Raw genomic sequence first — 15,302 nt, forward strand, 5'->3', positions numbered from 1 at the left:
TTATGTGGTGCTGAGGATCAAACCCAGTGCCGCACATGTGCAAGGCAAGCACTCTGCCACTGAGCTACAACCCCAGTCCTCAATCAGTATTTTTAAGACTACAGGAAAAGCACACTGGTTATGTGTGTGTGTGCGTGTGTTTTTTAATGTTTAGCTTTTAGTTGGACATAATATTATTTATTTATTTATTTTTATGTGGTGCTGAGGATGGAACCCAGGGCCTTGCACGTGCTAGGTGAGCGCTCTGCCACTGAGCCACAACCCCAGCCCTGTTATGTGTTTTAAATGTAAAGCTTGAAGAGACAAACCTGTAGAAACAGTTGGCTAAGTGACTGCCGGGGGATGAGGGTAGTGAAGGAAATGGATGATGATCCTTAATGGGTGTAGAGGTTCTGGAATTAAAGAGTGACATATTTGTGAATATAATAAAATCACTGAAATGTTCACTTTAAAACAAGGAATTTTTTGGTTTGTGGATTATTTATCACTTAGCTTATAATTTTAAGCATTTTAGTGTGGATGAGAAATCTAGTAAATTTTATTGCAAATGAACAACTTAAATTGTTGGGCCCAACAAGATACAGCAATTAAATAAGTCCTTTTAGATGAGTTATGTGAAAACATGCAGAGCTTTTGCTTGCTTTGCCATTCAGGAACAATGTTCCGTTCTGCGTGTTCCTGAATAGTGTGTAAGGGTCAATAGAAGAGGAGTGTGGTTTTATTCACTTGTCAAAGCAGTGTCTTCATTGACAACCAGATAGACCAACAGGGTTCTCATTTTGAAAAGGAGGCACAGATTGTTTTGCAGTGTTTTCATTTTTCTTGAGAAGTAGTGATTAAGACCCTATCCGTAGGTATGCCGATGCATCAGATTTGCATTTCTTGTTAATTGATTTTTTACCTGCTCTGTGCCAAGTATTGTTTTAAATACAGGGAACAAAAGCAACAGAAATCTTTGCCCCCATCGAGGTTTGCATTGTGGACCCAGGCAATGAACATAACAGATATGCAAAACATGTAGCTGAACTACATATCCAGCTCTAATTATGGAAGTTTAAGAGAGCTTTTAATATGATTTTCCTGAGCTTTTGATACTGCAATAAGAACAGAGCTTTAGATGCCTTCAAGTGCCTTCAAGGAAATGTTGAAGAGAAATGGGCCACCTGGTTGGCTGAGGGAAGCCCTCAGTGACAAGGCGATTTGGGATAACTACTAGAAAGAGGTGAGGAAGCAGGCCCTGTGGATATGGATTGGAAGGATCTTCCAGATAGAGGAAGGAGGCTGGAGCCAATAGCAAGGAGGCCAGCAGCCACAGGAAGTCAAAGCTGCAGAGAGAGTGGTAGTGGAAGAGGTTGGAGAGATACTGGATGGGTCTTTCTGGCCGCACTGTTCATTGGACGGACTTGGACTTTTGCTGCTTTCAAGCAGAGCAATCACCCACCTATGTGAAATGTTTTGTCTGGCTTGCTCTAGCTGATTGGTTGAGGTTAGACTGAGCAGAGGGCAAAGGTAGGACACACAATCAAATCCCACTACTCAAATTTGCTGGCAAAACAATTTAAGCAATAAAACATTCATTCCTAATTTATATTAATGGAGATGGACTTCTTAAGAAATAACTATTCAATGACCTGGCTTTAGGGTTTCTATGTTAGTGAGTCTTCGAACTGATCCTCTTGCTTTGCTGAATCTGAATTCAGCTTTATGGCATTTAATTCATTGACTTGTTCAACAATATATGGTCAAGTCCTGCGCTAGTCACTAAATATCCAATAGTGAATCAAATAATCCTGGGAACAGTCCTCTTCATGGTACTCCTGTTAGCACAAAAGAACCAAGCTGGATTCAAACTTCATGGATTATTTCAACCTTCAGGAATGGAGTTTCCTGCAGGAATGGGGTGATGAAAATTTGGTGGCTCATTTTCCACTTGAGCCACCAAACAAAGGAGGGAACTGGGTTTATGTAGGTTATATTGAGAGGTGACTTAATTTATGAGTGTGTCAGCTTGGACACTCAGGAATTTGAGGTCTATTTTACTGGGCCAAATGGGAGGGAGTCTGGGGTCAGCACTCGGTCTCTGGGATTCATCTTACTGGACTGGATGGAGGGCCTGGGGTCAGTGGTTGGTATCTATAAAGGATTTATTTAGGGAAGGATTAATGCTTTGGCCTCTTCCAGAGACTGCCTTTCTAGGTTTGATGGACACCTCTTCCCCAGGGTTTGTTTTATCATCAGGAAAGAATATACTGGGAAAGGATCAATGCTGTCAATGTCTGGCTTTCTATCTCACTCCCCTTTTCTCAGGCCTCACTATTTTGGGAGTTTGTCATTTTCCATATCTAATAACTCCCATCAATGAAAAAAATCACTAGACACATACTTATTGAATCATAATTGTAAGGAACAACACTAGAATCTCTATGTTGTGATAGTCATGGACCTGAGAATCTTCTGCATATCCAGAAGGTTTGCACTAGAAAATAAAGCAACAAAACAAGTTTTATTATGCTTCTGTCAGTTCAAAGATAAAATATTTGTGTAGTACAACTAGCTAACATCCCCTGGTGGAGAAGCAGGCTACTTCTCAGAGCATCACTAACGATGATGATAATCGAGTTGAATTTCTAATTTCGTGATCATTGGGATTTATGGGAATTCTTGGTGTATGAGTGCTTCAGTTTTTTATTCTCTTCTGATATAGTGATGTACCAAGGACTAGACTGGTGATAGGGGAATGAGCAGGCAGGCATGAGGGCAATGGACTGGGGCTGTAGCCTTGGGGTCCTTGACGTAACTTTGAGTTCATACTGGACAACCCTAGGATATGTGTGGCTACAAAGGCCTTCCGAAGTTACTGTCTCTCTACTGTTAGCCGAAAGGGCATGCCAGATCAGGAACCATGGAACAAGAATGAGGTACCAAAAGAGGGTTTATTGGGGGCGCTCCTGGGCAAGGCTCACCGGTCCACGAAAGGGTGAGGGCCGGGGAAGTTGTGGGTGGGAAAGGCAAGAACAGTGCTAATAAGGGAAGCTGGAGGTGGGAAGGCCTAGGCCATCTAAATCGCAGCTACCCACAGCAGGTTGGCCGAGCCGGGTTCAGGGGCATCGTGTCTGTTGCTGGTTGGTCAGAGCTGATGTGAGTTGATAGGGCGATTGCTTCAGCTGCAGGAACCGGTGGTGGTTGGGGTCTGTTGCCGTGTCAGCTTCTGAATGGCCATTTCGCATCTCCTCAGCCAGGTGGAAAGTCCCTAGCCACAGCTGCCATGAAAGGGGAGGGGGAAGGGAAGGCTGCCCACCCAACATCTACTCCCCTAATTTTACATAGGTCAAAGCCAAAGCCCAGAGGATGAAAGACTTCTTTGAAACCAGCTGAGGCTAACATTCTTATCTCTTGGAGTCAAATGTCTACAGAAGATGTCTTCCCTCCTCTATTCCTTGGTGAATGTTCTTGACTACATTTTATCTCTTTATTTTTCAGAATAAATTCTCTTCCAGCTTTCAAGTCTATTTTGCTCTTGTCTGGAGAACGTGGTTGCGGGAAGTCCACCCTGATTGCCAACTTCGTGAATTATTTCAAAAACAAGTATCCGAGCATATCGATCATCCCTCATTTTGTGGGAAGCACCTGTGAAAGCAGTGACATCATGTCCGTGATCCACTACTTCATCACAGAGCTACAGCACACGAGCCACAGTAATAGACTCAGACTCCCAATGTTCATTCAGAAAATGCCTCTTCTGCTCATGCGCCTGGTGTTCCCTTGTTCTACTGTAAACCCCACATTATCCCACCCATGTATCTGCCCGCCTCTTCCCTCATAGCCTCCTTATCTCTCGCTCTCTGCTCCCTCTCCCTCCCTTCCCTCCCTAAATGTTTATTGAGTACCTTTGTGTGCCAGGCACTACCATGAAGAAAGCGGGCTAGAGCCCTTACCCCATGGAGTTCTCAGGTTACCAGGGAGGGATTAGGACAAAGAATTAACTGAGTAACTAAATAAAAATGTAGAAGTTAGAAGTATTTAGTCAGAAAAAGCAAAAAAAAAAAAAAAAAAAAAATAGGCAGGCAGCCTGTGTGTGTGTGTGTGTGTGTGTGTGTGTGTGGAGTCTCTCAGAGAATAGGATAAAAGAACATTTACATAAACACTAGAAGAGAGAGGAGGGAGTGGTGGGTGCTCTTCCTGGAGTAGCTTTGCACAGGAGACAAGTGCCAGGCTCCTAGGTGGACATGCCTGACAACCGCTGTTCCTCCTGCTCAATTTCAGTAACCGTGTGCTGAGCATCTTTATTTATTCATTCATTCATTACAGAGTATTTACTGGTTTTCTGTTCTGTACAAGATGTTTTTTTGGGTTCTGGGAATATAGGAGTAAATCAGGTGAACAAGGTCATGGCTCCCAGGGATATAATGTTCCAGTTGGGAAAGGCAGATATCAAGTAAATGAGTAACATATCAAATATGATGAATGCCATGCCGAATGATGTGATGAGGGGACAGGGTGGCTCCTGAGCAGGAAGTCGGGCTGTGTCTCTGTGGTGGGGTAGCTCCAGCTGCTGTATCAGCTGAGTCCCATTGCAGCGGCTTCTCAAATGGAAGATTATTTCTTATTCATGTAACAGTCTAGTTCGTGGCTCCTGGTTAGATAACAAGTAGCTTTCTTCTATGTGGTGATTTGAGGACACAGTTTTCTTTCCATCTAGAAGCTGTGTCACTCCCAGAGCCTCAGAGTCCTTTGCTTTCTGCTAAAGGGAAAGGGGAACGTGTAGGATAGGAGACCTGTTCCCTCAAGTGTCAACCTGGAAGAAATATGTACCAGCTCCACCTCGGGTCTCCTGGCAACAGTTTGGCCAGTGAGGAATCAAGCAGGTAGAGAAACACATCCCTCCCTACAGAAGGGACAGCATGAAGCTTGAGGGACAGGAAGCCATCTCCTCTGCCACACTCTCTGGGGACAGCTCATTGACAAGAAGGAGCCAGCCAGGTGGAGATCAGGAGAAAGAACATTCCAGGTGGAGTGAAAAGCTAAGCTAATACTACAGTGTCTAAGCCGGAAACACAGTTTGCTGATTTAGAGAGGGAAAGTGGCTAGTGTGGCCAGAAAGCCACGCCCACAAGGTGCCTCTGTCAGGTGAAGCAGGGGATGGGGCCGGCCACTGCACCTCGGGGTTTGTAGGCCAGAATGTTAGATGCAGATTCTGTTCAGTACAATGAGAGGCCAGTGGGGGAATTTGAGTGGGGGAATGACATGATTTCATTGTGTGGAAGATGGACGCAGGGAGCAGGCGTGGAGGCGGGAGGCTATGGAGCGGTTGCAAGAGCGTGCTGGCTGGGCCAGGGCAGTGGAGGTGGAGGGGTGGGCTCCCGTGCTGAGGAGTGGGCTGGAGGACTGAAGGAAAGAGGAACTGCAAGTAACTCCCAGCTCTTGGCCTTAGGAGACTAGACGGATGGCAGAGCTGTTGACTGGGAGGGAAGCAGGTTTGCAGGCAAGTCACGTTCTGCTTGGGAGGTACAAGGTGTGCCCCCCCACCCCACCGAGACGGCAATCATGTGGGGTCAGGGTGGTGCCTTGTTCTGTTCTGGGAGCAGTTGAGGAGCCTGACTACCTACATTCAAGCCCTGCTCCACTGCTTCCTGGCTTGTGGCCCTAGGTGAGTTATTGTAAAACCCTCTGGCTCAGTTCCCCTATTTGTAATAAGTGGATGATAAAAAAGAGTGTGTGCCTTGCTCAGAGGTGAGAGGGTTAACTAAGATCAAGTGTGAGTGATCCAGAGGCTTAGCTCAGTGCCCGTTGGTCCCCTGGGAAGTGTGGGTACCAGCTCTTCCTCTTCGTAGGTTACTGTGTGCACTCACGTCTGCATGTGTCTGACTTTGCCTATTCGTGCAGGAGCTTCTGGGTCCTGAGTGAATATGTGGGTGCCACAGGGTGAGTCTGGATGGGTGTGTATCATCTTTGCCTGAGGGTCACGTATTTGGGTCTCTTTCTATGCATGTGGTAGGTGTGTCTGAGTGAGTGGGGTGGATTGGGTGGCTGAGTTTCCTACAGTTGGGTGGGCATGTAAATGGGTAAAGCCCAATCAGTAGCAGCAGGTTTGTCTTTTGTAAGGCCACTGATCCTATTCTGGTGTGTCCCCAGGGTGCTTGCTCTGGCTAGGCTGGTGATGTAAACTCAGTTGAACACACCCAATTATAATTTCATTCCCAAAGTGAATTGCTGTTTTAATGGGTGTGTTGTGGGATACTGGAAGCTCCCAATTAACCAGCTGCTATCTTTCAAGCAAGCAGACAACAGTAGAATAAATTCAGGAACAGCCCATGAATACTGACGCCTCTTCTCCCCTAAAGAACACCTTCCTCATTAATGGTAGGAGGCCCAGGGGAGGGGCTGTGCTTCTGGATGACTTGTTAATTATAGCTGGGTGATCTTAACAGTTTACTTAAGCTCTCTGTGTCCTAATTTCCCTTCCTCCTCCTCTTCCTACTCCTCCCCCTTCCCCTTTTATCTCTCTTTCCCCTCCAACACCTCCTAATTGAACCCAGGGGTGCTCTACCACTGAGCTGCATCCCCATCCCTTTTTAAAATTTTTATTTTGAGACAGTTTCCCTAAATTGCTGAGGCTGGCCTCAAATTGTGCTCCTCCTGCCTTAGCCTCCTGAATCCCTTAGCCTCCTGAATCTGTAATCCTCCTGGGATTACAGTTGTGTGCCACCATGCCTGGCCTTGATTTCTTATTTGTAAATTGAGAATGGGATCAATAATACCTATTTCTTAAGTCTGTGTGAGGATAAAAGATAATACATGTAAAGAATTAAAAATGGTACCAGGCACACTGCTGCCATTATTATTTTTGATGATGATTTTATTATCCCTTATTGGGCTAGAGAAAGAAGCAGAGAGTGTAAGACACTCCTGCTCATTAGCTAGCTTAGGGAGGGGAAGGACTGCAATTCAAGCTGCCATCGTGCAAAGCCCACAGAGGCTGTGAAGGTGAGGGTGACACCAGCCCCGGGGCATTAGCATGACTCCTTTTCTAAGAAGCCAGGGTGAGGTGGGTGTGGGTGCAGGAGGAGGAGCTGCTGCCAAGATGCACACAGCTGACCTGGGAGGACAGGCACAGGCAGGCAGCACCTATAGATCCTTTGCAATGCACAGTTTATTGTGACCTAGCTCAGCTATTGTGACTGCAGCGCCTGCGTGGGCTGCGATCTGACTCTGGGGGCACATGCCTGACGCCCACATTTCTGCTCCTTCAGCCCCAACCCCTGCTTGCCAGGATGTGGCTGAGGAGAGCTGCCTGGAGCCTCCTGTGCCAGCTGTCACGCCTCTTACCTATCTTGCAGCAGCAAGTGTACCTTCTGTGACACGCTTTGCAGAGGTCACAGGGGAATCATGGCCTTTCTTACTTATGCATTTCTTGCTACGGCTCTCCATGGAACCTGATGGCAGTCCTGGGAAAAGAAGACTGAAGACTTTCTGAGCACCAGGGCTTTATCAGCATCTCATTCATGCCCTCAGCAAGCCACGGTGGCAGTAGCATCCCAGACTGGGGGACTGAGGTCTGAGTGTCAGGGCAGTACGGCTCCAGGTGGGCAGAGAGGGAGTTCAAGCTCCAGTTTCTGCTGAGCCGTAACTGCCCAGTCCTCACCACTGTGCCACCTGGACTCCTTGAGGCACCAGAGGAAAAATCTCCCTCTTTTGGATTCTTTCTCCCGGGTCCTCTCCCAGTGCCTGCTGTCATCAGAGTCTGTGCCCAGTCGCTGAAGTGCAGTGGGTAGAAATCCTTGGTAGGCCTTGCCAAGCTCTGTGCCCTGGGCTGCACTAACTTCTCAGCCTCACCTCTTGCCCTTTGCCCCACCAGTTGGTTTCCTGGGAGCAAATCAGACTTTTCTGGCCTCCACATCTTTGTCCCTTCCCATCCCTCCTCCTGAAAAGCCCCTCCCTTCCCAGATTAGTGGAATTCTTCTCTTCCTTTATTGCCTTATTTAAGGTCACTGTTCTGCAAGAGGGCAAATGAGTGCCTCTCCCCTACACCCCAGCACTGGCCAGAGAGCCAAGGTAGCCCTGGTCCCTTTGTGTTTTAATTTCCTTCCAAATACTGTGAGCTCACCCTCCTTGGTCCCTCAGGTGATTTCCAGATGGTTCTATCATTATGTGTCCTATTGTTTGTCTTGCTCTGTTTGTTGATTGTGTCTATTTTATTGGCCATTGTCATGCCCAGTGCCTGGCGTAGACACAGAAGGTTCTCAATAAATACATGTCGAATGATGAGAAAACACCATTAAAAAGTGAACAAATTGGTCAGTTGGTAAGTCAGCAAGTGGATGTTTTAAGATTTCACACATTACCATTTAAATTAGGCAACAGACCATTGTCATTTAGTAGGGACAGATTGATCCTGCCAAAAAAAAGTACCAGAACTGCTTAGGATCATTTTTCAATAGTAGTGATGCTGACTTTATTTTCAAAATCATTTTGAGGAAAACTAGTTGAAAAATCACCCAAATGTGATTTAAAATGCTTATATTTATGTTAGCCAGGCCTGGGGGTACATGCCTGCAGTCAGTCCTAGCTACTTGGGAGGCTGAGGCGGGAGGATCACTTGAGCGCATGAGTTTGAGAGCAGCCTGGGCAACAAAGTAAGACCCAATCTCAAAAAATAAAAACAAAACAACCATATGTGCTTTCCTTCTATGCAAAGATAAATCCACAAGCATCATCTTTGAGTTTTTTTTTTTTTTTGCTTAGGATTATTTTTTTTTTTTGCTGATTATTAGTAGTGCTGTTATGCTTTATGATTATTAGGCTGTGTGTATTTTTTGAGGTTCTCTCATGTCTGTCTTGCAACTTAACCTCTATGCCAGTTTTGTTCCATACCCTGGTGGGCCCTCTTGCGAGTGCTAGATATACCAAGAAATGGTGATCACACATAGCTTGAAAGCAGACTGCAGCATGAGAAAAGTGTTTTGAAATCTCCTGGTGATCTGTAAGTTCAGGTCCCTTGGCCTGTCTAAGCCCCAGTTTTCTCATCTTGAGAAGGGGGCTTCAGAACTAGATGAATTCCAAGAACTCCTTCTACTCTAAAATCCTGTCATCTAAATTCTATAATCCTAACAGTGTGCATAATTTTAAAGATTAAAAAAATGCTCAAAGGATGAAGCAGCAAAATTAATTTCTACCTTCCTTCCTTTCTTATTTGTCCATCATGTCGTACTGGGTACAGAACCCAGGGCCTTGCACATGCTAGGCAAATGCTCTACCATCGAGCTACACCCTTACCCCTTTTAATTTTTACTTTGAAACAGGTCTTGCTAAGTTTCCCAGGCTGTCTTTGAACTTGAAGTCCTCCTGCCTTAGTCTCCCAAGACACTGGGTTTACAGGCATGTGCCACATGCCCACCTTCCCTCTTCCCTTTCTTGAAAAAAAACATTTTGTTGTTGTTTTGTGATACAAGCTCAAACCCTATCTGTTCTGATGCCTTTTCCTCTTTATGTCACACAGTCATATATATATTTCAAGTAATTTTATGGTCATTTTATGATATAAAAATCTTTTTACAAATGAATACAACTTTCTACTGTAACAAATATAGAGAGAATAATTTATTAGAAAACAATATGTATCTTACTATATAAATTGCTCATACATGGTTCCAATAGAAGGCAGCGCCTCTGTATGGAAAATCGCCCTGAAAGCAATAAATGTCATTCTGTGCGTGGTGACTGACAGGGGTGTACTGTACATAAGACTCAAAACATCATGGGCAATATTGTCAGGTTGTCATTTTCCAAAAAAATGCTTTGTATTAACAGATAAAATGGAGTTGGTTTCTGGGTTAGGTGATTGCAAAGGTTTTTTTCCCCCTTAGGAGACTGACTGACAAAACATTGAAAGTCAGGTAGATCTGGAGGCAAAGCTTCATTGTGTGTGATGCCCATGTCTTGATTCCTGCCTGTGGAGAGCTACTGCTCTAAACAGCTTCTACTTTTCAAATACTCGTACTCTCTTACCTTTAGGCTTTTGCCTGCGCCTTGTTTTGATGATGTGTTCTTCCTTCATTTCCACCTCTGAATTCCCCAGTGTTCAACTTTTCTTCATTGTGTTGGTTCTGTATCCAAATCCAGGAGACTTCAGACTCCTATTCTGTCTTAAAATTTGGCTATCTGTGTTCAGAACCCATTCCCACTTTCCTTAAGCCCTTTACTTTGTCTTTTTTTTTTAATTGCTTTTATTTTTGAAATACATGACAGCAGAATGCATCACAATTCTTTTTTTTTTTTTTTTTAATTTTAATATTTATTTTTTAGTTATCGGCGGATACAACATCTTCGTTTTTTTGTATGTGGTGCTGAGGACCGAACCCGGGCCGCACGCATGCCAGGCGAGCGCGCTACCGCTTGAGCCACATCCCCAGCCCCACAATTCTTATTACACATATAGAATACAATTTTTCATATCTCTGTTTGTATATAAAGTATGTTCACACTAATTCATGTCTTCATACACGTGTACTTTGGATAATGATGTCCATCACATTCCACCATTATTGCTAACCCCCGCCCCCTCCCTTTCCCTCCCTTGATTTTGTTTTTTGGGCCATTTTATTTCCCCATGTCATATAGCACAGAACCTTCACCTAATAGGCAACCAATAAATGTTTATTAAACATAATTTCTCTCAGTGACTAACAGAATCTTAATGCATCTGAAAAACTAATTAATTAATTCTGGAACTTGATTTGATAGTCCCCCAGATGCCTAAATTTCTATGGAAAATATTACTTTTGAAAAATAAAGGCAAGGTAGAAGTTGTATGAATTAAACTACTTTTAAAATATTAGGTGATTGATTATAATTTGGGGTCACTGCTACTAGGTCACTTAATCACTGTCTGAAAGTTAGTCTTCTCAAATGACTTCTTTTGCTTTTTGCTGGTTCATATCTTAGTTCTTTCTGGCAATTTTCATAATTCAAGGTATGGGGTTCAGAATTTAGGATTGGTTTCATTAGGTTTAAGTGGGCTAGGACCAAAAAGATGAGGCAGTGGGAAGTATACATGCATTGCTGGAAGAGCCCAGGGTGGTGGCCGTGCCCCTTAAACGGATACCCTGTGTTAAGGAGCTGCAGAAACTTCACAAATTGTATGATCTCTCTCTTCCCCTCTGACTATAACATGATCTATTTTTGCATTTTGGAAAATGAGAGCAGTTGCTTTGAATCATACAAAAATATTTGTATATAAAATCCTAAAAAATATATTGGGGACATCTGGTGGTAAATATCATTCCCCCGTGGAGGTGAATCTTTTGAAGCTAACACGTGCATATGTGTATCAGCTGTACAGCTGTGAGAAGCTCTCATTTTCCCTGCTCTCTTCTGCCTCCCCAGCCTATTTACATATTTTAGCAATGATGGAAATATTTTCACCTAATTTGAAAATTCTTTATTGCAGATATGCAGCCTGAAATGGATTTTCTTAATGAAGATTCAAACATTTTGGCCTTTTCACTTCTTGTAGAAGTGTTCATTGCCTCCATCAGTTTAAAGCCATGTATACTTGTGCTAGATGGAATTGAAGAATTGATTGGTATTTATGGGATTTCAGGTCAGAAGGTAATATCTTTTTAAAAGAATCCCCTATTTTATTACTGTTTTATAAAAAGAAACCCCCATTACTTAGGATGTGAACAGTTCAGGATTGGCTAATATGAATACTTCTGGTGGGCTTGGGACACAGGGGGGTTGCCCCTAGTTGTCTGGTACCTGGCTCTTTGTTGATTTAGGGCAGGGGAAGTATTGGTTGTGGAAGCTAGCTAAGAAGGAGGGTTGGACGCTAGGCACAGTGGTGCAGGCCTGTAATCCCAGTGACTCCAGAGGCTGAGGCATGAGGATCACAGGTTCAAAGCCAGCTTCAGCAAAAGAGGTGCTAAGAAACTCAGTGAGACCCTGTCTGTAAGTAAAATACAAAACAGGGCTGGGGATGTGGCTCAGTTGTCAAATGCCCCTGAGTTCAATTCTTGGTACCAAAAAAAAAAAGGAGGGTTGGGCCCACCCTTGTATCTGTGGTCTGCATATGAAAGGTGTGTTCCAGATAAGCTGTATACTACCCTGTGGAAGTAGCTGGCTTTGAGAAAGACAGTGTCTCCCTGGGTCTGTAAGACCTTGAAAGATGTCAGAACATCCTAAAACATGGCACAATCAGTACCCAGAGCACACTCAGCCCCATGGCAGGCTCTGGGGGAAGCACATAATATGTGGTAGATCCTATTACTAGGCAAAGGAGTGGGAAAGGCTGTTAATGGAATCAAGAAAAGATCCAAAATAAAGCCATTTTGCACGAGTGACAATTCTTCAGCTTCACACATGTCTTTTCCAATTGAATCGTTCACGTACTCTCTCAGGGCTCCTCTAGTCACTGTAGGTAAATTTTTAGAGGAGTGTGATTTTATTTTGTTGCTTGTTTATAAGAACTGTTTTTAGGGTCCACCTTTGCACTATCAAATTCTTAATAAGTAGGCAAATCAGTCAAGTATAGTTGTATTGAGGGTGCCTTGGTATTTTATTACCACCAACTTGTTTACTATTTACTATTAATAACTCTAATGCCAACCTTACCTTATGTTACTCTGTGTACTTTCAAGCTTTACATCTCTCTGACTCTCTCCATCAGGCCAAAGATTTCTCCTGGCTGCCCCACTCTCTCCCTCCTCATTGCAAGTTCATTCTGAGCACTGTCTCCTCCAGCCTGTCCTGCAAGTTGCTGTGTGCCCGGGCAGACGTGAAGATTGTGGAACTCACCAGCGTTGGAGATGAAGACACAAGGCTCAGCATCTTCAGACAGCACCTATTCACCCCAGGCCAAGACCCCTCCCTACATAGCAGACTCGCTTTGAAGAAAAAACCAAGCCTGAGTCCTTTGAAACTCACAGTCCTGGCCAATGAGCTGAAAGAATGTAGAATCTACCGCAATGAGCTTCAGTGTCTCAAGGAGTACCTGGAGGTGGCCTCTCTGCAGGAGTTCTGGGAGTTGATTCTGAAACGCTGGACCGAAGACTATAGTTGGACTATTAAACAAAAAAAGGCAAATCCAGACAATGGGACTTCAGAAGAAGGTAGGCCTGGGCAGTGTAGACAGCTTGGTGGGTGTTCTTGGGGAGAAAGCTGTGAGGCAAGCACCACCCCTGGGGTGAGTCTAGGCATGGCGTTGGTGAGGAAAATACAGGAGGCCCAGTTGAACCTGAATTTCAGACCCATAAAAAATAATCTTTTAGTAGAAGTATGTCCCAGATATTTCATGGGGCATACTTATACTAAACATTAATTGGATTTTAGATAAGCCACAAATAATTCTCAGTGTCTAAGTATATTACAAATGTATTATACTTGTATAGGGCATACTTACACTAAAATTAGTTAGTTGTTTATCTGAAATTCAAATTTAAATAGGCATCTGGTATTTTTATTGCTAAATTTGGCAACTCTTATCTAGTTATAATTCTCTATTATAATTCTGAGTTAAAAGTCTCAGTTTATAGCCCATATAGAAGTTGTATGGAGTATACTTGTACTAAAAATTGGTTGGTTGTTTATCTGAAATTCAAATTTAAATAGAAATCTAGTATTTTTATCACTAAATTTGGCAACTCTATCTAGAGAGCATCGTGTTGTCAGTAAGGAGAATTTAGTTACAAATTTCAGTCAAACTTTTCAGGGGTCTGAGAAATATAATTTGATTATTTCTATAACTCAGTTTAACCTCTCTTGATTACATAGTCCTACTTATGGCACAAACCTAATCAAGTCAATTCAGATTAATTTTATCAATTTCATTTGTTTTTAGTCAATTCAGGATTATGTTTTTCAGTCAGGCGAGGATTTGTGTGCTTCCTGTGGCTGTTAGGTTGAACTGAGATCATGAGTGTCCTTGGTTGTCATCTGTCCCTGCAGTCTTCTGCCAAGGTGGCCACAGTCCCAGATGACCCACAGACATTGCTGTATTTCCATTTTGGGCTTGGCTGGCTGTTCCCATCTGCTCTAGGATTGTTCTAGCTTTGCTGTCCCCTGCTGACAGGGAGGCCCCCCTCCTCAGACCTGGTACACACCCTTTTTGAGTCTTGTTTTGGTCTCTGATACTCTCCTATACCTTTTAAAGTTCCACAAAGGTCTCTTCTTCCTGTATAGGAAAAATGTCCTTGTTAGACCATCCTGTAGTTGAATCTGTCTTTTGTGTTAACAGTTTATTCCAACAGTTTGTCAGGAATTTGTTTGATGATATTCAACAATCAGGCTCTTGAGGATCAGTTTATTCTCTCAAGCCACTGTCTCTGTTGTGGGCTTCAAAAGTCTATTGTGAAACTTGTTTCCTCTCTTTGTTTCTGCTATAACAGGCTTCTCTTCAGGGCAATGAACTTAAAATGGAGCAGGGTGGAGGAGGTGGGGGTGTAGAGAGAAGCAGAAAATGTTTGTAATGAAGGACATATTGATGAGTACTGTAATATATGTCTTGTCACATTTTTCACCTTGGAGTCTGCATTTCTATAAAGAGAAATGATTTCTTGTTGGTTGTTCCCTTTCCCATCTCCAAGGAGGGAGAAACAAGATCATTGTGCCCCTGGAAGTCACTCAAGCCAAGTGGCCCATGCTGTGCTACCCTAAATCTCCAGGATTGGGTAGCAAAGTCCAGGTCTCTTCCCCTGAGGGAATGCTCCGTCCTCAGCACTGTGCAGCAACTCCCTCTGAGCTGCGCCACAGGAACCGAAGAGCTGAACCAAGCTTCTGCGGTAGGGGCTGACCTGCTCTGCCTTCACTTGAAGATTGAAATTTGGGCGCATTCCTCAGTCCTAGCATAGGAAATGCATTCAGAATGGTGGACCATATTGCCATGTTTCCCAGAGGGCTGATCTCCTTATAGTTGGTTGATCATAAAGGCAGCAGGGAATCCACCCAGAGGATAAAAATGTAAGGGTCAGTGGGTAATGAAGGGCTGCCTCAGGGGTGCCTGTGAACAGGTGGCAGGAGGGCAGTCTTACAGTAAAGCCACCTCCACCCACGGTGCAAATTCACCTTAGCGAAGACTACTCGCAGAAAAGCTCAGTGTGATGATTGGCAGGCTTGCCAGTTCATATCACAGCTCAGGGTGTGTTAGTTGGGACGAATAAATGATAACTTAATGGGTAACAGTATGGGCTCTAGAGCCAGACTGTCTGGGTCCAAATTCCTGTTACTTTTGTGTCACCTTGGGGAAGTTATTTAACTTGTCTGGACTCCATTTTTCTCATTTATAAAACAATGGCCTTTCCAGTATTTAC

The 15,302-nt window shown here is 43.9% G+C and overlaps 1 protein-coding gene across 1 annotated transcript in view; it reads left to right on the forward strand.

The window, feature by feature from the left end:
• LOC114101661 (putative tetratricopeptide repeat protein 41) overlaps positions 1-15,302 on the forward strand; it is a 71,577-nt gene that overhangs the window by 6,562 nt on the left and 49,713 nt on the right. The window contains exons 3-5 of the mRNA XM_071609587.1: positions 3,481-3,695; positions 11,447-11,607; positions 12,665-13,106. Coding sequence (XP_071465688.1) covers positions 3,481-3,695; positions 11,447-11,607; positions 12,665-13,106 — 818 coding nt within the window. The remainder of the gene's footprint in view (positions 1-3,480; positions 3,696-11,446; positions 11,608-12,664; positions 13,107-15,302) is intronic.

This window comes from Marmota flaviventris, chromosome 3 (genome assembly GCF_047511675.1).
Source record: "Marmota flaviventris isolate mMarFla1 chromosome 3, mMarFla1.hap1, whole genome shotgun sequence".
In the NCBI taxonomy this organism is placed as follows: Eukaryota; Metazoa; Chordata; class Mammalia; order Rodentia; family Sciuridae; genus Marmota; species Marmota flaviventris.